Source organism: Puntigrus tetrazona, chromosome 1 (genome assembly GCF_018831695.1).
Source record: "Puntigrus tetrazona isolate hp1 chromosome 1, ASM1883169v1, whole genome shotgun sequence".
Classification (NCBI taxonomy): domain Eukaryota; kingdom Metazoa; phylum Chordata; class Actinopteri; order Cypriniformes; family Cyprinidae; genus Puntigrus; species Puntigrus tetrazona.
Genome location: NC_056699.1, coordinates 18,121,435 through 18,143,854, shown reverse-complemented (window position 1 = coordinate 18,143,854; position 22,420 = coordinate 18,121,435). Strand labels below are relative to the sequence as shown.

The following is a 22,420-nucleotide window of genomic DNA, read 5'->3' as shown; positions in this document are numbered from 1 at the left end:
CACATAGCGTTCAAATGGGGGTGTGTTATATTTTTTTAATGTTTTACAAAGGAGTCTCTTCTGATCAGCGAGGCTGCATTTATTTGTACAGTAAAAATGCATACTAAATACAACTACTCAAATCAGAAAGAATGCGAAGGCTACGGTGATGGCAATGAACCCGGACAAGGAATTTGTTTGTTATTTCTAGGTACTGGATATTTTCAGCTGAAAGGATGATTTAAACAAGAACTACAACACGTATTCACATGAAGTCTCTCTCTCAATAATGCATTCAAACAAATGTGCTACTTCGTCGGTATCCGATTTCGAACGAGCAGAAATCTGTAAGAAAAGCAACGATGCGTAGGTAAAAAAAAAAAAAAAAAAAAAAAAAAAAAAAAAAAGACAGATGAAAACATCAAAATTTGCACTGCAAAAATCAGCAATTATACCTTTTACTGCTGACAACCATGTTATTAGCTTTTCACGTGGTAGGAAACACGTTTTATTTTATTTTTAAACATGTTATGAACAGAACACTGTGCCATTTCAAACAAACGTAAATGTTTTATACGCGGAGTAGTGTTTCTGATATCAGTGAGCGAGGAGTGGAGCGGGAGTAGAAAGCGAGGAACACGGAGTGGAGCTGGAGTGGATTTATTATTAAATGCTCAGAGCACGGAGGGGAAATCGTTGCCGCTCCACTTCGCTCCCATACTCTGTTATAGTGCCTGCTAGAATGATACAAAAATGTTCAGTGTAAAGTACCCAAAATATATTTTTAGATTGTTGCTTTGTAATTGATTCGGATGTCTGAAATGTAAAAAAAGAAATGTATTTAATATAAGCAATGGAGACAAAAAATGCCCAAAAAAGTTCAGTATTCGGCCTTTAGCCCCGTGTTTCATTTTGTTAGGCTTTTAGCCAAAAACGTACATACAGTTGCCTTAAAAGATTTGAATTTGTGAGTTCAAGACGCACTAACATTAGATGAGAATAATTAGATATTTCAAGATAAATAATAATTAGAACTGACATGCACAGTAGTACACTTGTATTTTTTAATTTGTGACTTCAAAATGTATATAAAGCCACCGTAATTAACAAACCGTTTTTTTTATTACCTTTCAAACTGATCTATTAACTCCCGTAACCTTTAAATCAATTATTTTAAATGAATAATTCCATACGAATCAAATGTATTCAGAATCAATCAAATCTTCCTGAGAATATAGCATGAATGTACTCTAGACTCTTCACTAATGCTTAACACCATTCAACACCTGCAAGTCTGCTGAATGTTTTATATATTGCCTCATAACAACGTGTCCTAAAAGTTAATACACGACCCAGGCAGACACCCAGAAAGTTACTGCAGTAGTTCTAACAAAAATGTGCTCTTTACAACTGCAACATAAGAAAGACGTCATTCCTGAAGGTCAGTCGTTTTTTGCCAACAGCTTTTTAACAGATTGAAAGACTTTAAATTGAATGAGTCTGATCACCTGCCACTGGGCATCACTCATTTTATAGGATGGAAAGTTAATGCAACTTTGTGTCTGGATCAGTACTATAGATCATTGCAATGGCCCCTGCCTGGAAAGTGTGAGACTGAGAGGAAATGTGTGTGTGTGTGTACAGGTGTAGAGTCGGAAATAGAGCTGAGAAAGTGGAGATGACAGAGAGAGAGAGAGAGAGAGAGAGAGAGAGAGAGAGAGAGAGAGAGAGAGAGAGAGAGAGAGAGAGAGAGAGAGAGAGAGAGAGAGAGAGAGAAGGGTTGTGTCGGTGTGTAGGAGGAAAGGAAAAGTTGGTGAGTGTGCGAGTCGGAGGCTAAACAATGACAGATGAAGACTTTGCGAGTGAGTGAATGCATGTGTGATTGAGTTAATAGCCTGAGGCTGAGAGCTTAAGTGAGACTTGGAGTGCGAGTGAAAGAATCAATGAGACAGTGAGAGAGTGTGTGCGGAAAAGGTTGAGCCGAAACCGGCCAAACTCACTTAAATGAGCAGATTGGAACAAATTAATTACATGCTATGGAAAGGAGGCGTGGATGAGCGTATAATACATGTTCTTGAGGGACAAGTGTGTTTACATCTTACCTTTCCTCGGGTTTACTCCTCTCGGTTCCTACAGATCCAGGTTTCGCCGGTGCAACTGAGGCAGGGGAGGCGGAATTCATCCATGAAGCTGTGGCGGTACATATCCTGCAGAACAAAAAAATGCCACAAAGAATTTATACTGTACCATCCTCAGAGTAAAAGATGGCAATTTTAGAAATGCTGTCAGCGAGTGGAAAAATGCAGCTCATGTAAGACTGTAGGCATTCATTTTGTTGAATTCCACAAATTGTATGCTTATAAGCTACTTTTTTTGAAGGAATATTATCTATTTGTGAATATCAAATGTATAAATACACAACGGAAACGAGAAAGAAGAGTGAAAGAAGAGTAAAAAAAAATAAAATAGACACACACACTGCAGCATTCCTCAAACACACACGCCTTCATCATTATTCTTCTTAGAGAGGCTGTGCTGCTCAGACAGTCTCACAATCTCAGATAGGGAGAGAGAAGTGAAGGTTATGAGGAAAACTGCCCAACGTCCCTAGGAATCTAAAGGATTTAGAAAATGCAAATAATGCAAATGAGCACTTCAGATCAGAAATAGCCGACAGCAGGACTGGGAAATGCAGGAGACGAACTGCAGACGTCAACATTAAATGATAATACTGCCACTCATAAAAATTAATCACGCCATAAAAGAGCATTTGCATCCCTTTCTTAAAATGACATTTTCAAAACATAATGATTCAAATGCCTTAGAATCAGCATAAATCAGTTATTAGCCGTAATCATAAAAAACAAAACAAAAAAACAACAACTATAAAAGCAGTTAGGCTTTATCTAATTAAAATGTATTCAACTGGTTTACATAAACTGGATTTGTTGACCATAAATAAACCTGCTTATTGGATAATTAAGGTATATAGACAAAGAAAATGCACACTCATCCAAACAGCCCAAAAAGGCTTGTGTCATTTATTACTCTGAGGTTAGTATAGTGTGCAAAAAAGGGCAAAGGTGCAGAAATGCAAAAGGTTTTCAGTACTGACACTTGCTCAGTGCCATGCGCCACCAGGCAAACACCTGCACTCGTGAAACCAGGCACTACCGTAATACACTTAATATCACAAAGATAAATGTAAATAAATTTAAAAAAAATAAAAATACACACATATTCCAAAACACATATCTTACTTATAAGAAACACATTCAAAATTATTCAAATATATATACCTATAATTTTAAAAAGTATACAAATACATTTTATATACAGTAAGTAAAGAATCTTTCAAATCCACCATATATCCTTAAATTATTATAACAAAACAATTCGAAGACAAGCCTTCATTCAAATCAAGAGGGACTTTTTACGTTAAATAACCCGCCTATAGTCCTTCTGTAATCCACGGTTTAATGAGTGCAGGTGTTTGCCTGGTGGCACATGGCAACAAGGAAGGGTTCATTCCTGAAAGTGTTTTGCACTCCTGCACCTTTCAACTTTTTTGCTAAATTTAGTGGCCTCTGAGTAATAAATGATAAAAGCATTTTTGAGCCATTTAGAAGAGTGCGGATCTCTTTTGTCCATATCCCTTTTGTATTTTTGGGTCTATGCACCTTATATTATTGGTCTACTAGACTTTTCGATGAGTGTTTGGCGCTACCACTGTATGTATTTATTGTATAATTAAAACATGACTGCTTGAGAAGTGCTATTGAAGCTCATTTTTAAAACTGTAATCCAAAAAAAATTACATTTTGTATTTTATATATTCAATTAAAATCTTCAATTAAGGAAGTTTGCGGTTTGTAAGATTTGAAATATTTCTGTAAGTCTCTTATACACTCAAAGACTGCATTCATTTGATAAAATACAGAAAGAAAGTTAAAAAGAATGACATCATTTATATTCAAAATTCTGCAACATCATAAACATCTTTACTGTTACTTCTGATCTATATAATGCATCCTGTGATAATGTGTGATAGTGGTGAGAATTGGACTTAAAATAAATAAAATGGGATCACAAAAACCTAAGATATTTTGACTTTTGTATTTTTTTTTCTTTCATTATACACCATCATAAATGCTCAATAGAGCTTAACATACTCCAAGTGCAAAACTACGGATAACAGTTCAAACAAAGCCCATGCTCTTAATTAGATCCCAGTAACACTGGTTTGGAAACTCAAGAGAATGAAGACTCAAGAGAAATGTGTGTGCGCTGAAGGTGGAGTGGAGGGGAGTGAAGGACTTACAGGTACAGGAATAGTGGCAGCACAGGGGCAAATGAGGAGCAGTGTAGTCCAGCAGGAGAGACAGAGGAAAAGGGAAGGAGAAAGAAAGAGATATATATATGTACAGTATGTATAGAGAGGGAGAGATGCAGTGATTTATGACTCTGCAGTGGGTCTGTGAGTCCTCAGCTGCTGCACATCAGCATGAGACTCCAGCAGCGCTGCAGTGCAGCAAATCCACTCATTAACCTCACACCAGCCACACACACACACACACACACCTCACAGCAGCCGCGTGAATCCTAGCTAATACACCACGTTCACGCTCACACACAGAGTAAATCAAGGTTATGCTAATGGTGTTACATCAAACATCAAATCTCACCAGGGTAACGAGTCACTCCAGAAAAAGAAAAGGAGAAATAATAATAATAAAAAAAAAGTGTTTACACATTCTTACCTCAATCGTCAAACTAAATGAAGTGTAGAAAACCCCCCCCAGATAAATTCAACCAGCAGAACCACAGGAAAATTGTTTTGCCCAAAAGATGCTTTTACAATTACAACCAAGCCAAACCAAGAAAAACACTCATTTTGAATTATTATAAAAAAAAAACAAAAAAAAAAACATGACGCACAGAATTGCATATTACAACATATTATATTTTTTTTGATCCTCAAATAAGCATCTTATTTGAAAAGGCAAAACCTATAACCCCAAACAAACACTGAACTACTGTTTAATAAGTCAATGCAAGTTTTGCTTATATATCCAGTACTGAACATTGACACTGAACACTGAGTATGTATATTGCCATGCTGTATGAAGTAGCCTGTAAGATTGCATTTATATTCAATACAACAGTTCAATAAACAAGAAGTTGATATTGTGTTACATTTACATTGATATTTTCAGTATTATCCGTTTTTTTCAGTTTTGTACACAAAAGCAGTTCCAAACAATCCACAACAGAACTGCTGTGTTTCTGTGAACAACAGTACCATTCACTGTATGCATCCACATGTGTATCCACATCATCGAGTGAGCCAATGACCCGGTGACCCATTAATAAAGACCTGCTTCATCTCTGTATGAATCAGACATTCAACAAATTGGCCAAATTGAATGACTTGCCACCACCTACTAGTAATTTGTTTCATATTTAGAGTATCAAAAAAAGATTTAAAAAAGCATTAAAAACACATTGAAACTGTTTATAGTTATTATTTGTGCAATGTTAAGTCAAAATATTTCTTTCTAAAGCTACTTTTTGTAATGTCTATTGAATGCTTTTCTCATTTAACAAAATACAGACTTTGATATTCTGGTGGGTAATTAATTCGATTAATTAGTAACAGCTTGACAGACCTAATAATAATATTGGAATACATTTCAAGTGCTGTATTCTGTAACCATTTCAAAGTTTTTAAACCATTGCTCTATGTATTGTTTTTTTTTTTTTTTTTTTTTTTTTAGATGAATAAAAAATAACAATATATATTTTTTTTAGTGATTTAAAAAACTACTGACTATAAACATTCAACATTACAATATAATTGAGAGCTATCAATTTATTAGAAGACATTTATTAAGTTATTCTAACATAAATTTAAATGACTTTCAATAATCCCGACATGAACCTATTATAATAAATGTCATTTATCTGCGCCCTTAAGCAAGTACAAAATATACATAACTTATAAACAGAACTTATCTAGCGCTAAATTCTAAATTAATCAATTCAATCCTTAAAGCTTTATTTTTTGTCTTTTGGTCTTTGATTCACGGACAACTAGGTTATTAGGCTATTTGGCTGCTGTTACTTTAGGAGCTGCCTCTGCTGAACTTGTAGTCAGGGTTAAAATTGGGCCGGGGCCATCGGGGTTTGAGCCCCGGCGCATACAGGCTTTATTAACGCCATTAAAACAACAATAACCAAAGTAACTAGGTGATCATTTTATTACATTTAGAGTAAGTGGTGAATAGTGAAAATATATATAACGTAATGTATGTATACATTGGGGTATAAAGTTGAGCTGCTGAGTCATGCAGCCTCTCCAGGAGGTTCAATAAAGTATTGTCTTTTGTTGTTATGGACAGGTATAAAGTTTTATTGCATCTCAATGAAATAATGTCTGTGTGCATGTGTGTAAAACAGACTGACGTTTTATATATAATCGTGTGTAATTGTATATGCACAGTTGTGATTAGCTGGACTAGTGTCTAGTTCTAGCTGGAATAGTAATGTAGCTGTAAAAACAGTCACCTGCTGAAACTGAAACGTTCATCAAGACTAGATAGACACGGTGAGCTTGTCTTAACTATAACTTACAGGTTAGATGTGATTCACCTCATAGTAACAGACCTGTCAGATCCTTGGAGTGAGTGCACAGTTCAGCCAATCTGGTTTCCTCTAGTTAACCTTTTCGACAAGTTTCGTGTTGTTGTTGCTCACGAAAGTCATAGACGGTGGGCGGTGTTTGGGTGGTGACTGAAGGCGGTGGTGACTGAGTAGATCGGATGTCACATTTTTATGGAAGTCACAACGGCTCGTGAAAAATCACAGCTACTTTATGCAGGCCGTGTGCAGTTTACTGTGGATTGACTGTTTTAAAAACTGATATGACTGATATGACAATTACTTAGCCTCTAGACCTCACTTATGATGAAAAAAGACAAGAAATTCCAGATCTGACAATATGAGAAATGATCGACTCAAGGACTCATCACACACTACTGTCATTAATTTTGTTTAAAAGTAAATTTCCACCATTTCTTGTTTGTATATTCAATATTAAAATAATCTCCTAACATCGTTAAAAAAACATTTTTATGTTTTTTTAACAATGTTTAAAATTTTCCATTGTTAATTATTCAATTTGATAACTTATAGATAACAATAATCACATTATAATTGAATTTAGAGATTAAATGTATCAAATGAGGTTAGGGGGAAAATGCCATCTAAAGGTTAAAGAAGCCCTAGGATAATTTATATTTGCAAAAAAACACACATCTCAAATCCCAAATTAACCCCTGCTTTGTAGTTTAATGGCTGACAGGACAGGAATATAGACAATAAAAATATATATGCAAACACACCTTGATCCAGGGATAAAAACTTTCCACATTATGCCAGGTATTGATTAAAAGAAAGTCTGCTCTGAAACATACCTCTCTAAAAATCCAAGAATACAATGAATGCCTCAATCACACAGTGATCATCACCTGTCAGCATCTAAAACTTCATTAAGTGAAACAAAGCACAATTCAGCATTTATCTCGAATGACATCTAGTACAGCATCAGAAGGATTTGTGCTCTCCTGCTTCAAGGCCAGGGCTTGAGAGATTTACAGATAAACAGGTGACAACCTCATGACATATGGACAGGAGTAGCTCTGTAAGCGACAGCGCCCGCTAGAAGGGTAAACAAGGCGAACATCTCTCTGTGTCAATAGTGTTTACGGGGTAGGGCCGTGGCCACCTGTCCCTCGGACAAACAGCAGGCAGGATTTACAGGCGCACAGGGAGCCGCTTCCTCTGATGGCAGAGAGTGGGAAACGGCAGGGAGAGAAGCAGAGGGTTACATAAGACCAGCGCCGTCTGCGCACAGGACTGCAGGCCAAGAAGAGAGAGCAGCATGTGCTCAAAAAGTAAGAGTAACTATAACATATAGGGGATATGAGCATGTGAATGGTTAATTAAGGGATGGAGGAGGGGCAAGATCAAATGGTGGTTGTGGTTAATGGAAATGAGTGAGAACATAATCTATCCAAATTGGGAGAGGACTGGTGGAAACGTTGAACAGATGTGCGGACGCAAAGTTTATTTCCAGGTGACTCTGCAGAATGCGGTGGGCCTCTATTAGGATTCAACACAAGAGCCCCAGACAAACACACAGCATCTGAAGGGCTGTGAAAGAGCTGAGAAACCAGAGGCAAAACCTCTGGCAAATAACACTGGCACAGGATAAGACTCTCAGCCCAAGAACTAACTCAAGTTGACAAGCACAGGCTTGAGCTTAGAAACAGAACAAAATACCAACACACACACACACACACACACACACACACAAAAAAAAAAAAAAAGAAAAAAAAAAAAACTCTGGAAGTGAATAAAGTAGAGCTGAAGGGATAGCCAGGTTATGGCTTCAGTACACATAGGGCTTTGTGGTAATTCAACTAAAATTATTATTTTTAAACATAAAAATTTAGAATAGTATATATAAACAAGCAGTAAGAAACAAACAATCACGTTTTAGTCAATTATATTTTTTATTCATATTCAAACCTTTTACACTTTTAGTTTTTATTTTAATTTTATTAGTTATGATTTTGTTTTATTTACTTTTAAATTAACTTTTTTTATTTAATTCCATTAATAAATGTTAATGCTTATTTCAGTTGGAAACTTTTTAAATTTTCAAACAGCAAAACTTTATTTTATTTTTTTCTTATCCAATATACATTTAATCAACTTTAATTTAGGGGCAATTCCCTCCATTAACTGGTTGCTTCATTAACTGGGCTGTGACGGTCGCCATGACAACTGGGGATATCACCACTGGTGGTAGGACACGTGATGTCACACGCCCTAATTTTATTACACAAATTTTCTTTACTATAAACTAGGGTAACTTGTCATCTGTAGCATCACATTTTACAAAGTAACCTTCCCAACCGAGCACAACACATCATTTTATGACATATGTTTTGAAGAGAGGCGAGTCTTTGCTTACCCAGTGCTCTCTGGCAGGGATGTGCTAATGGTAGCGTGGTGATTCTTAGATTTCTCGGGGGGCGTTCCAGAGGCATTTGAAGACTGGGAGGAGACCGACTCATTACTGCCCACTGATGTCTCATCATTAACCAGGGCTGAACTCTCAGAGGATGGAGAGACTGTCAGAGCAAGTGAGCAAGCAAAAGAAAAGAATGATAAGGAAAACAAATAATGTGCAAAAGACAAAAAGAAAATACAATATAATGAAAAAAGAGATATTTTGGGAGAGCAGGTAAGACACCTTGCAAGCCCCTTTAATCACCAAAATTTAAAAACATCATACATTAACATCATGAAGACAAAAGGGAAATAAATAAAAATAAACCAAAAACGATTATACATTCTTAAGAGATCCATCAACATCAGTTCCACAGATACATTGGTTTACTCCCCATCCATTATTAAAAGTTTCTAAATCTTCCACCAAATGAAAGCATATTCTTTTTTTTAGCATATTGTTTTATTAATTGTTAGCATCAGCTGACCCCACAACACTGAATTTACTGGTTGTATGTACTGTATGTGGTCTAGTAAACTAAAAAGAAAAAATAAACAGCAGTTCAATCAAAAAAACTGCATGAACATTTTCTTAGAAATGTATTGTTACGATCAAACCAGTAAAATATGTTTGAAGTTTGCCTTTGTAGAAATACATTGACATATTTTATTCTGCAACTGAGTGTAACATAGTAATATAAACTGATTGTGTACTAACAACAAAATATACCTAAAAGTCACTGCTGTATCCAGTTCTGTCCAAAATCTTAGTATTTTACCAACAGAAATTTACCAACAGAGGCCACACTTTTCCCCCTCGTTTTACATGTCCCAAACAAAAGTAAAACCTGAAAATGCTGGTTTTGCTTTTTTATGAATCCATTGTCAATGCACAGCTTGAAAGTTTTCCACGGTAGAGCGTTTATGTTGGCAGTGGTCACATCCCCTTTCTATAGTAACATCCCACAGCGGAGAGATCCCTACTACACAAATAACCAGTGCATACTATCTTGTGTGGAAAATTGTGGTTAGTTTGACCCTGAAAACTTGACGAAACCCAACACTTCTTGGAAAGCTTTGCGATGTTCTAATTCACTTCATGAAAAAGACCACCGCTAGTTTGAGTACACCTGCACAGCTGCAGCGCAGAAGAACAAGTGAACACATAAAAACCTCCTAATGGCTTAACCAAAAAGTGAAACTGGAGATACTGTCTGCTTTGTTCTGTACTAACAATAAAAATCCACTGTTTCGAACCAAAGGATAATCCTGCACTGATCCCAGTCCGAAATCATTCCTGCCGGGTGGCGTAAAAAAACCAAAATAAAGAATTTAACACTGTGAGACACATTTCTAAGCAGCCCCGGGCCACCAAGGCATCAGTTATCCACCTAAATATGGACTGGCAAACTACATCCTGTAGCCCAGAGTGACAATGGGTAATCAGCATGTTTCAGCAGAGCATCACATCTGATTGCACAGTGTGCCGTAGTCTTACATGAACCCTCACTGAGAGAAACGGTCAAACTCCATGTGGAAATAAACCGTACTGGAAAACCCACCAGGATTATCCAGCTGAACATTTATATCTATGAATTGCTGCATCTCTTTAATATTTAAGAAAAAGTCATAGCTTAATAATTTAGATATTATATATTGCGTCTCCAGGCTCTGCAGACTGCTATTTTCTGCGCGGGTCTGCTTATCTTTATTTCCTATATTATGTAAATACAGACTCAATATTATGTGTGTGATAGCGAACACGTGACCAATTCTAATTCCTTGTGGTGTTTCCCTGACCTTACAGCGCTTAAAGCTGATTAGTCTCTCGTACCTGTTTGGATATCCAGCACCTGCTGGTTGTATACAGCCAGCGGGCGATTCTGCCGGCTGAGCCTCTTGGACTGTCTGGTTGGTGCAGAGAGGGGTGTAGCAGCTAAGGTTGGAGAGCTGCTCGGAGCATCCCCGAATATCTAAAAGAACAAAAAGTTAGAGGAATTTGCTGGCTAGACTGCGTTGTGTGTGTAAAAATCAAAGTAAACAGTCTGTTTAGAGCTGCTGCCTGCAGAGAAATGATTATGTATTCGAGTGCGAGTGTGAGGTGGTAAAAACAAATAAAGATGCTGGATGCTCTCAAGAGCTGTACCTTAAAGGAACAGTCAATCCACGTTTATGCATTTCAAAACCAGTATGATGTTCTTTTCTTATACGAAACACAAAATAAGATATTTATAGTAATGTTTAAGGGAATAAAAAGATTTACTTTCAACCCGTTCCTTACTCAAGGTAGTATTGCACGAAACGGATTAAAAATACAAAAAGATAAAAAAAAATGATAAACATTTCCATTTAGTTGAAAACCAAAATTCATAATTGGAGAAGTGCTAATTAAAAGTCATTGTTTTGATCAAATTGAATCCCTCCAAAATGGAATTTATGCACATTTTCACCCTATTATTACAAATTTTGCTCTTTTTAAAGCTTGAATGCAGTGATGCAGGTCGAAAGGCCAGTGTCTGTTGGCCTACTTTTTGAACAGCTTTTTATGCACCACTGGCATTAACTGGAAAACTGGTTGAGCATGTTGAATCACAGAAGAAGAAAAAAGTGTCAAAAGCAAGCAAACTATAAAGGTTCTGCTTTGTTTGCAATTTGCGTATCTGCAGTCCTAGCTCTTCCAGTTTCCCTTTTTTGTTTTGAAATGACAAAAACAGACCACTACCCCCTGCTGGTACGGAGAAGTATTTCCTCTCATGCAAGCTCAAAGCATATGCATGTTGGCTGTTGCTTGTAGTCTTCGATGCGTGTTCAAGCACACCTATTTTGGACTGGGAGTTGGAAGGCAGAGCTAACAGAGCTAACGGAGCTAAATCTTTGATGCCAGTTTCGTGCAGGGTTGTGAAATAACGAATTACAGTAATTGTACTTTAATACGTAGTTTAAAAATTGTGTATTTGTACTTGAGTACATTTCAAGTGATGTATCTGTAAATTGCCACTCACTTATGATACGCGTGATGTGCACTGCCTCATCTCTCCCTTACGTTGCTTGCTTTCTGCAGCAGTCGCTTGGATAAGTCGCTTTTGCCTGTTGAACTTGTTGACTTTTCATAAAACTGAGCGTGTGATGCACGCTGTGAAAAAGTGTTGGAATCACTAAGACTCTTGGACATAATGTACTCCAATTACTCTCAAATGCTAAAACTTGCACAGTCTGGAGAGAAATGGGCTGTGAGTTTCTAATAGTGTTTGTATTTGCACTGTTCTAAACAATAATATCAATAATAATATTCAACAGCATGCTATTTTAGTGGCCTAACACATGCTTTTAAATAAATTTTTTCTAACTTTGTTGATGATTATACTGAGAAAAAAAATTTAATCTTTGCTTCAACTGAATATTATTTCTGTGCTGTTTTGATGTATGATATATATTCTTCATCCCTGACAAACAAAGTAATGTCGATTACAGAATGTACAATTTTTTTAAAATGTTTAAATTACAGTGTACAGGATTTATTATAACTACGTAGCATCTACAGCTCAGTACCGACTACTCAGTACTCATGAGTACTTTTAAACAGGCTACTTTTTTACTCTTAAGTAGTTTTTTGGACAAGTACTCCAAGTCTATTCGCACTACATTTTTTGGAAGGTAATGGTACTTCTACTTGAGTACATTTTTTCGGTACTCTTTCCACCACTGCTTTTGTGTCAGAGCCTTACTAACCTCTGATCCCTATTTTCTTGCATTGTATGAATGACAGCTGTGTGAAAGTTCTTCAAAACTTCTTCAGTGTTCCATGGGAAAAACAAGAGTTAAACGGTGCTGAATGCTAGTAAAATCTACGTATTCCGGGTGAATTATCCCTAAATAACAGGTGTCTGCAAACGTCTTAACAGCATGCTGACAAACAGAGCTCTCGTGAGAGTTAAGCCTAAATAAGAGACCCCTAGGCATGTTGCCCGGTTCATCGAGAGCCACTCAAACCAACGTGCATCCGAACGAGTGGCAGCCATTCAGTGATAACACAGGAAACATGTTTTGATAAAAGCTTCGGCTTCATTATAGTCGCACAATGTTTAGATTTGAACCCCAGACGGCTGGTGTGAGTGACGGAGGTTAACAGAAGTGTGGAAGTCTCGACAGGGATGAACAAAGGAATGAGAGAGTTGGTAGAAGGGATAGAAATCTGATACTGCTGTGAAATTCTGCAGACGACAGCAAAGCCTGCTCTCTCTCTTTTTCCATCTCAGCCTTTGCCCATTCCTCTCTCTCAATCTCTCTCAGACTTTCTCCATCCAGCCCTGCCTCTCTCTTGTTACCCTCTCACCCCTCTCTCACTCTCTCTCTCTGCCCTCGATCTACACTCTTCCCCTCCTCGTTTCTTCTTTGTCTCACAACTTTTCCAACTCTCTCTCTCTCTCTCTCTCTCTCTCTCTCTCTCTCTCTCTCTCTACAGATGGACCTGAATGCAAAACACTGTCTGTTGAGTGCATCTGGGGGTATCAGCAGTCTGGAGAGCAGCTAATCAGTCTGCTGCTCTGCAGAGTCATTCCTTCTCCTGAATCTCAACGCTTCGCTCACTTATTTCAACTTACATCAAAACAACATCAAGGTCATACGCAATATCATTTTGTCTAAGAATGCTGTATATTAAACAACCTGCTTGTCCACGTCATTTTGGATGCTGCTTTAAAAGCACTTTTCATTGGCAAAATATATTGAGAAATATTTGCATAATGACCTGTGCTAAGTGCTCATACTTTAGTGTTTAATAAAACATCCACGATTCTGACATTTTACTTATTTTATGCCTTGTAATACTGTGTATGATACATACTGCGTCAAATTGTGCAATTACTTTGTCGTTCAAATGAAACATTGTTTTTTAATTTAATAACAATAATAATATTTTTATTTTAAAAAAAGTTTCTATTTCGAAAACGCCTTTCCTAAAACCCAAGGTCATTTTGCAAGAGAGAATAGTAAAAATCAAAATCAAGCAAAAGTGATTAATAGATCCCAGTGTTTATTTTTAATTACTGAACTGAAATATGATCATCGGGCACAACATAGTATGAAAGCAATTCATCAGCCTGTTTCAAATGTAGGCTAAATAATTTAGAGATTATGAAATAATCTCACTCTTTCTCCCTTTGTCCCTCAGAATGAACCCCATTTTAGGATTAACCAGATTACTGTCATTTAAAGCTGATTAAATCAGCATTTTAACCTGCATTTTAGCCAAATGAGTATGGCGGTCCAACTGTATTTGAGCCATCAGAAAGACCGAGCAGCGGCCAGTCAAAACAGACATGGCTCCCCCTCCTGGCTGCAGAAAAAAGTACACCGACTTCAGCACGGCTAGACCTTGTAGAAAAGTTCAAAATCAAATAAGCAGACTTCACTCACTATCAGCTTACTGTGATGCTCTCTGATGTGCTAGTGGTGTCTTTAAACCTCGGGAGCTGCCAACCTAGACAGCATTTTTGGCAGATCACTAGTTTCTGAGATGCGGCCGCTCAACTCCAGTGAGAAATTTTACCTTTTCATGCTGTTCTATGAGAATCTCCACCACAATGTTCTGGAACTTGAGGTCCATAATGGCAGCCACCGTTTCTTCCTGTGGTCTCATGAGCGTGGGGCCAAATACTACACCCAGGTTCGCCACTGTCATAAGGTTCTGTTTGCTGTTGGCAGCAACACTACACGCAGAAAAAAGGAAGTTATGATTAAATTACTTGGGGAAAAAAACAAACAAACAAAAAACACATTGACATTACTGCCTATTATGTGTTTTGGTGAAAGACAGCAAGAATGTTTTATTGTATAGTATTTGCATTCGATTGTGAAACTAGATGCGGTTAAACTTTCACTAAATAGTTTCTTCAGTCCTCGGTCTCACTGCAATATATCTGCTGGATTTACTCTGGTTGTTAATTATAAAAAAAAGTAAAGAAAAAGAGGTGGGGAAAAACCATTACATAAATGACTTTCATTAAGGAGGAGAGGGTTGGCAGCATGTCAAAAACGTTAAACATGATATTTTGAAGTTTTAATTCAGTAATTAAAAGATCACAGGGGTGAAAATTAAAACCTGCATGCTGAATGACTCAGATTTTTTAATTTTTTTATGTTTTTCCTTTTGGCTATCACCCTCACAGATGGAGAATTTTTAGTCAGACTTCATTACTTATCATACTGTCCATGCAAGTCAATTTGTAAAATATGTAAAACAGAACTTTGCAGTCGTCTGGGGGCGGGGCTGGTTGGGGGTTGGGGGAGAGAAAAGTAATTAGTTTCTAGGTTATGACGAAAACAGTCTAGATTTCTCTTTTTCTGCGCATTTGGATTATTTGACACGGAACCTGTTGCACTTTCCTCCCTTTAGTTTGGTTCATGCAGGTATATACTGTATGAATTACATTCAGTTCAGAAAACTGGGCCAACATATTAACATTTGAAAGTTTGCTCTTATGTAACTTTAATACATTTTGGTCTGAACACTCTTGTCTCCGTTTCAGAACAACGCAAACAAACTACAGGTCTCAAAAAGTCAGATTATCGCTTTTGAAGGGTGCACTTTGAAATAAATCCACCACACACAGATAACAATTAATCACCTCTCTAATTTCAATTCAGAAAACATGGCAACATTAGGCTTTTTCCTCTCCATCTCTGATGGGTCTGCAACTGCGCCAACTCCTAAAGCATTTTGTGAGGGCTGGAGTGGATGGAAGAGGAATTTAGTGGCGGATAACCTGAATTTAATTTCCAATTGCACATCCTTGGCTGCCAGCAAATCCCACTCTATATTTTGAGGAGACGCGTCTGCCCAGTCAGTGATTGCCGGAGGTTAGAGAGATTATGCGCTTATCTTCAATTTGCTTACATTCACATTATATAAAAATGTGAGGCCTGAGGTAAAGCCTTGTAATGATAGCTAACATTATTTAGAAATCTCTAACCCGATCTAATCCCTTACAGAAAGCTGTTGCATAACTCTCTTCTCTAAGTGGGCAGTTGCTGGATTGAGAGGAGAGGAGAGGAGCAGGGTTTGTTTTCTCTAGAAAAAAGTTTTGATCTAGATAACAGCATGGAGGGTATGAAAGTCCATGTGGAGTTTTCTCTCTTTTCTCCAGAGTGCTGTCTGTCTGTTTGCTCTGTTGCTCAGCAACAGGAGTAGCCTACAAACGTTTCCACGGGTGCTGCCTGTAGGAAGGTGTGTGCATGTGTACTGAGAGTAAGAATGGAATGAGGGAGAATGTTAGAAATAATGATAGAAAATAGTGGCTGACGGCCAGGAGAGGTAAAAAGGTTGGAGAAAGAAAGCAGAGAAATGTACACACACAAAAAAATTGTGTATACAGATAGAAAGATAGAGAAAAACCAGTTTCCACTCACTTGGCAAGATGCTTGGTAACCAGACTGAGCACTAATCTGTTCCTCTCTGGCAGTTTATGAACCAGGCAGTGAATGGCCTGAACTCTAGATTCTGGAGTAGCGCTTTCTGTGTGGAAGAACCAAAAAAAAAAAAAAAAAAAAAAAAAAAAAAAAAAAAAAATAGAAATATGCAATGGCATGAGATGGCATGAAATATGCAATAGTGTTATCTTTAAACCTTCATGTAAATGCTTATAATATAGATACTTCCATTCCTTTCAGTTTTTATGTTTTTGCTATTAAAAGGCAAATAGTAATTGGTTGGTGTTCTATTTAAAGGGTCATGAAACTCCCCCGTCCTTTTTCACACCACCGGTTTGATGGGGGATGGACAGCAATACCAAAGCAGCAGCTACAGTGCTTCTGAGAGCTGTGTGGATGTGGAGGACTTCTCCTCACCAGAACCCCCATCCTTTGATCAGAATGATGACAGCGCAGGTACACTGCCTTATCACCGCCTTACCAGTTGCATGTATAAGAAAAGTAGCCCTCTATGATGTAGCCTATTCAAACTGCGAAAAAATTATTTTCTTTTTTTTCCCCCGAAAAAAAAGAAAACACGTCAAAATTTAAGCAAGTTTTTACTTGAAATAAGCAAAATAATCTGCCAGTGAGGTAAGCAAAGTTATCTTGTTTTCTGCTTTCAAATAAGATTATTTTGCTTCCCCCATTGGTAAATTATTTTGCTTGTTCTAACCAAAAAGTCACTTAATTTTGATCATTTTTGCTTGTCTAGAAAATCCTTCTTGATCTAAGACTATTTTAAGGATATTTTGGCTGGAAACAAGACAAAAAAAAACCTCTTGGCTTGAAAAGCATTTTTTTGCAGTGTTTTTATAACAGTAAACTAACAATTCAAAGCTTATCTTGTATATGAATGCTGGAAAAGTAAACTAGACACTTTTTGTTTTCCGCAGACACGTGTCCTGTTTTCAAGTAACGTAACATATATAATATAGTATTTTGAATTAGCTTTTGTATTGCTTTGTATTTTAATGCTAGGTTTTTTTAAGTATATGTATTAACAGGCTTGCTGCTATTGACTTACAGCACCTCTCAGACCTCTGACATCCTCCTCTAACACATCTCTGCTCGTGTCACTTTTATAATTTGAAAGTCCTTCACTGAAATTTAATTCAGTGATACTTTCAGCAAGCATTAAACCCCACCTTAAGAGTTTCACAAATCATAAGCATTCCTCTCATAGACATGCACATATTCAAAGTTTATGGCATTTGTCAAGTAATTGATTGGGTATTGCTTGATTATCGTCTGAGCAAGGACAAAGACCTTACTTGCAGGGACGATGAACTCCTTATACAGCTCGTATGTCATTAGTGGCTCTGGAAGGCTCCTTGAAAGAGAGAGGGGAGAGATTTATCGGCTTTATTGGGCATTATTATATACACAACACTATGATTAATGTGGCTGATCACTGCAAGAAATTAGATGAGCACACAAACGCACACATACACTGTGATAACCAAGTTCATCTGAAGGTACTTTCGCTCAGCTTTTGGCACATGTCCCAGCACTGTTAGCCCAAAATGAGCCCAGCACACCGATATCATTCATACTCGTAGAGTACAAGCTCAAAACACACTGCTGCTGCTGCTGCTGCGTTACAAAAGCTGCCTTGTACTATTCTATTGTGACACATCAATTACAAAAATTAATTAACAGCAATATTAATTAAATGTTGAATTTAACGGCATACAATTATATTTTGTCACTGAAAAGAATGTCCCCCTGTGAATCTAAAAAAAAAAACCCACTTTGACATATTTCACATTAACTTTATTCTTGATACTTTTAAATGAGATTCAATTCAATACATAAATGAAGAGGCCCATATGCTTCTTTCTGAGGGTTCCCACCTGAATTTTGCTTCACACTGTATTTTCTTTTGAAACAAGCAAATGGGTTACAGATGAATGAGCATGATGTATTCTGTCACTACAATTACAATCAGTACATTTCGTGAAAGAAACATTTACACACACACACACACACAAACAAACAAACACACAATGTTTAAACTCACCTCAGGTAAAGTTTTAAAGCACTGGTGATGGTTTTGACATCCCAGTCCTCACTGGCTGCTAAATCTACTTCACTGCTCTTCTCATCTGCCGATCACAAAAAAAATAAAGAATTCGAGCTCAAATTGTCTCTAAAAACTAAACCAAAAACAGTGGTAAAAATAATGCTACAGTTGTATCTCAGTCCTATTTTTTGCATTAATTTTAGAAATGATTTAGGTCTTAATTTGTAATAAAGAGTGCTATTTATAGGTTTTGGGCCAGTGATTTTTATTACAGTCAATAAATCTGCATTTATTTAATCAAAATACAGTTGAAAAAAGTACTATTGTAAAATACTGTTAAAAATGACAAAACCTTTTTTTTTAAACAATCTTACGGACCCTGAATTCAGATAAAAAAAGCATTTGAAAGAGTACACAAATAAACGACAAACTCATGGTTAAAACATTTTAAGACAGTTATATCATGGACATCACTTTGTTCTACCACTGCTCATGAAAATCTGGATCTGTAGATACTTCCCTGATGGACAAAGAATATGCAAATACATAATGCCCAAAACAATCTGCTTTGAGTTTGTAACTCCGGGTATCGACACTTTTCAAGAATTCAACGGAAGCACTGACAATCACCTCTCTGTCTGGCTAGCTGTTACCATGGTAATGCCTGAGTGAGTTTTTATAGAACACAGAAGACAATCAGAAAAGTCTAAGGCCACATACGCACAAAAGTTTAGCCATTTAAGTCAATTCTAAGTTAAAATAAAGAACAATGGCAGTTTGAACGGTTTTGTGCTATATTCATGCAAAAGAATGAAAATATGCCGTCTTGAACCTGAAGACCAATCATATTCAGCCACTGTGCTGCTCCAGCTCTGACCTGATTTAAACTTCCTGACAAACATGCCTATAATGACGAAGGGATGCCACTATTTAATAGTCCACCGAGAAACTGAACTGTGTTTACATATAATAATAAAATCCACTGCTGATGGCATAAACAGCAGAGAGGAAATTTCCAGAGAAACTAACATTTCATCTTTCACTGTTATCCTTTCTTTCAAAACACTGATGCTCATTGGAGTCTGTCCCCTTTATGTTTTTGTTAATGAATCTTTCAAAAGCCTGTATGAAAAACACAGTAAAAAACAGCAATGCAGTGAAATACTACAACCTAAAATAGCTGTTACCTGTTTGAATAATTTTTATATAAATTTTAATAAATATAATTAATTTAATAATTAAAATTTTAAAATATAATGCATTCCTGTAAAGCAAAGCTGAATTTTCATTAGCCATTACTCTAATCTTCAGTGTCACACGATCCTTCCGAAACGATTCTGAGATGCCGATTTGATGCACAAGAAATTTTATTTAAATTAGAAATTGTTATATAAGCCTGATCGGATTCCACATGACAACTACCTGAGTCCTTAACCTGTGTCCCTGAGTTGTGAGCACATCACAGCTCCGATACAGACATATATTAGCACTCCGTGGTTTCATCTTTACACTCAATTTGCATTCTTCTGACATCTCGATACAACATAATGCACGCTCATCCTCCCGAGTCACTTTAGTGAGAAAAAGTCTGTCAAGAAAACAAACACAGCTTTTAATTTATCACTATGATTATATCACTGTGCGGCTGACTTATCTGGATATTAAAGTGCGGAATTTTGATTGGTCATTCAATCCGATCTTACAATTCTTTACGCAATAACTGTATAGACTTTAAATAAAGAGAGCGCCTGGATGTGATCCAGAGCCTGTGACTGAGTGCTCTGACTTGGAAAATGAGATGGATATTTGGTTGTGCGCTGGATATTTGGCAGGTTTTAAGTTCATGAGCCAACTACAAGGGCTCAGGCTGTTCTCAGATGAGGACAGTGGATCCGTATAGAGTGTTAATGGCTATTAGACTCTAGAGTGGCTGAGTTCATGTAGCAGCAGGGGCTCAGGCAGCCTGCCGACTCGACACAACGTTTAACATTCAGAGCAGAGAGATACCAGCTCATGCTACGGCTGCAGTAGAGCGAGCGAAATCGAGAGCGAAAGAAAGAAAGAAAGCCGGGTATGGAACAGGATAACAATAGAGCATGAGATGGTGATCAGTGTGTGTTGGGTTTTTGGAAGAAGCGAAATAGGATCAAGGAAAAGTGAGAGAGACGGAGAAAAAGAGAGAGAGAGAGAAAGTGTCCGGAAATCTGATTGCCTGTGTGCCGTAATGGAGTCAGGTGTCACCTAAAGGACAGGACAAAGGGACGTACAGACAGACACCAGACCAGATGAATGTCTGAATGCCAATGAGACTCAACAGGACACTGGCTTTAGATACAATTATAGGGCTTTAAAGTAAATCACCTAAATCTGAGGGGAAAATTAGAGCAATCAAATAAGGCTTAACTTACCGATCATTAAACAGAGAAGCTTCTGTACTTTTGAACTGACCCCAACAACTCTGTATAGACCTTGATCATTAATTCCTGTGGAAATAAAAACACGTTTTGTAATAACAGTTAGGAACTCTATTTACATCCCAGCAGATCTGGGAAACTAAACACGAGCATACTAAGCTTCTCTTGAGTAATCCTGAACAAAACACAACAGGTTGTTGGTGTGGGCTGAGAAGAACTGCTAGATCATTCTGTCCTCTAGTGCTTAGAAGGTGTTACTACACTATGTAAACTTTTTCTTTCTGACAAGCAATAGAAATCCTGCCTAAATCATTTAGAATTCTTTTATTTTGTATATTAAAACATGTAAAAGGTACCTCTGGTTTCAATGGCATTTATTGAATTTTTCACAAGGCTTATTCCCACGTCATCCAACTGGGCATCAACTATGGAAATACACAAATATTATAAATATCATCACAATGTGTGTATCATTAATAAAGACACACGTACAAAATTTTTTTGGTGAACAGCCACTACAAGGCAAACTTTAAGTGCTGATATTAATTTGTGTTCACTCACTTCCTCTTTCTCGTGAATATGTCCGGTTGAGATATTGCATCTGTGTGTGAGAGATAAACATCAGAAAACACAAACCAGAGCAGCATAAAACACACTACACCAAACAGAACAGAATTCATTCATCAGACAAGACCATAAATGATCGTGAAGTCTGTAAGGTATTTCGAAATATTATTATAATTTTAAAGTAAACGTTTTCTATTTTAATATATTTTCATTTCATTTTAATATTTTATCTCTAATTTATTCCTTTCAAGTCAAAGCTTAAGAGGCCTGTGCAGTTAATCAAATTCAATACAATTAACTGATTTTCAGCAGCCATTAATTCAATCTTTAGTGTCACATTATCCTTCAGAAATCACTCTATAAAGATGCTTTGGTGCCTAGTAAGAGAAATAAATACAATAATAATAATAGTTGGAATGTTTAATAAATAAAAAGTTAAAAAGAATGGAATTTATCTGAAATAAAAGTCTTTTGAAAAGTAGTACATATACAGTAGTATAACCCTAAAATGTAATAAAAGCTATCTTTCAGAAAAGTTTTTTTCAGGTTTTGTCAACTGAGCATCAAAGAATTGTTCTCATTGAGCGGTTGGAAGCTGAAGTGAAGGACTGACGCACCGGCTCCTTTCCTCCCATTGCATGCATCCAGAATCTGTGGTCGTCTTCTGATAGTGCCTGGACCGTCAACAGTGTGATCGGTCTAGAAGAAACAAACAGACAAGACAGCACACAATATAAAACTCTACTCATTTACTTCTTTATTGTAGATTGCTGGTCTTACTGTGAATGATTTGTGTTTGACGATCTACATAATGGTTTTATAAATATATAACGACAGTGAAGCATCTTTTCTATTCGTCTGCAGTAGAGAGAGTTATTTTGTGGGCACA

The 22,420-nt window shown here is 36.9% G+C and overlaps 1 protein-coding gene across 3 annotated transcripts in view; it reads right to left on the bottom strand.

The window, feature by feature from the left end:
• The window catches only part of arhgap10 (Rho GTPase activating protein 10), a 45,544-nt gene that overhangs the window by 3,669 nt on the left and 19,455 nt on the right, over nt 1-22,420 (bottom strand). For all 3 annotated transcript variants that reach the window (XM_043231600.1, XM_043231680.1, XM_043231757.1), the window contains 11 exons: nt 22,149-22,230; nt 21,526-21,565; nt 21,321-21,389; nt 20,959-21,033; nt 18,548-18,632; nt 17,799-17,857; nt 16,465-16,570; nt 14,606-14,765; nt 10,892-11,030; nt 9,020-9,179; nt 2,082-2,186 (listed from right to left, as the gene is read on the bottom strand). In XM_043231600.1, the coding sequence (XP_043087535.1) occupies nt 2,082-2,186; nt 9,020-9,179; nt 10,892-11,030; nt 14,606-14,765; nt 16,465-16,570; nt 17,799-17,857; nt 18,548-18,632; nt 20,959-21,033; nt 21,321-21,389; nt 21,526-21,565; nt 22,149-22,230 (1,080 nt within the window). The remainder of the gene's footprint in view (nt 1-2,081; nt 2,187-9,019; nt 9,180-10,891; nt 11,031-14,605; nt 14,766-16,464; nt 16,571-17,798; nt 17,858-18,547; nt 18,633-20,958; nt 21,034-21,320; nt 21,390-21,525; nt 21,566-22,148; nt 22,231-22,420) is intronic.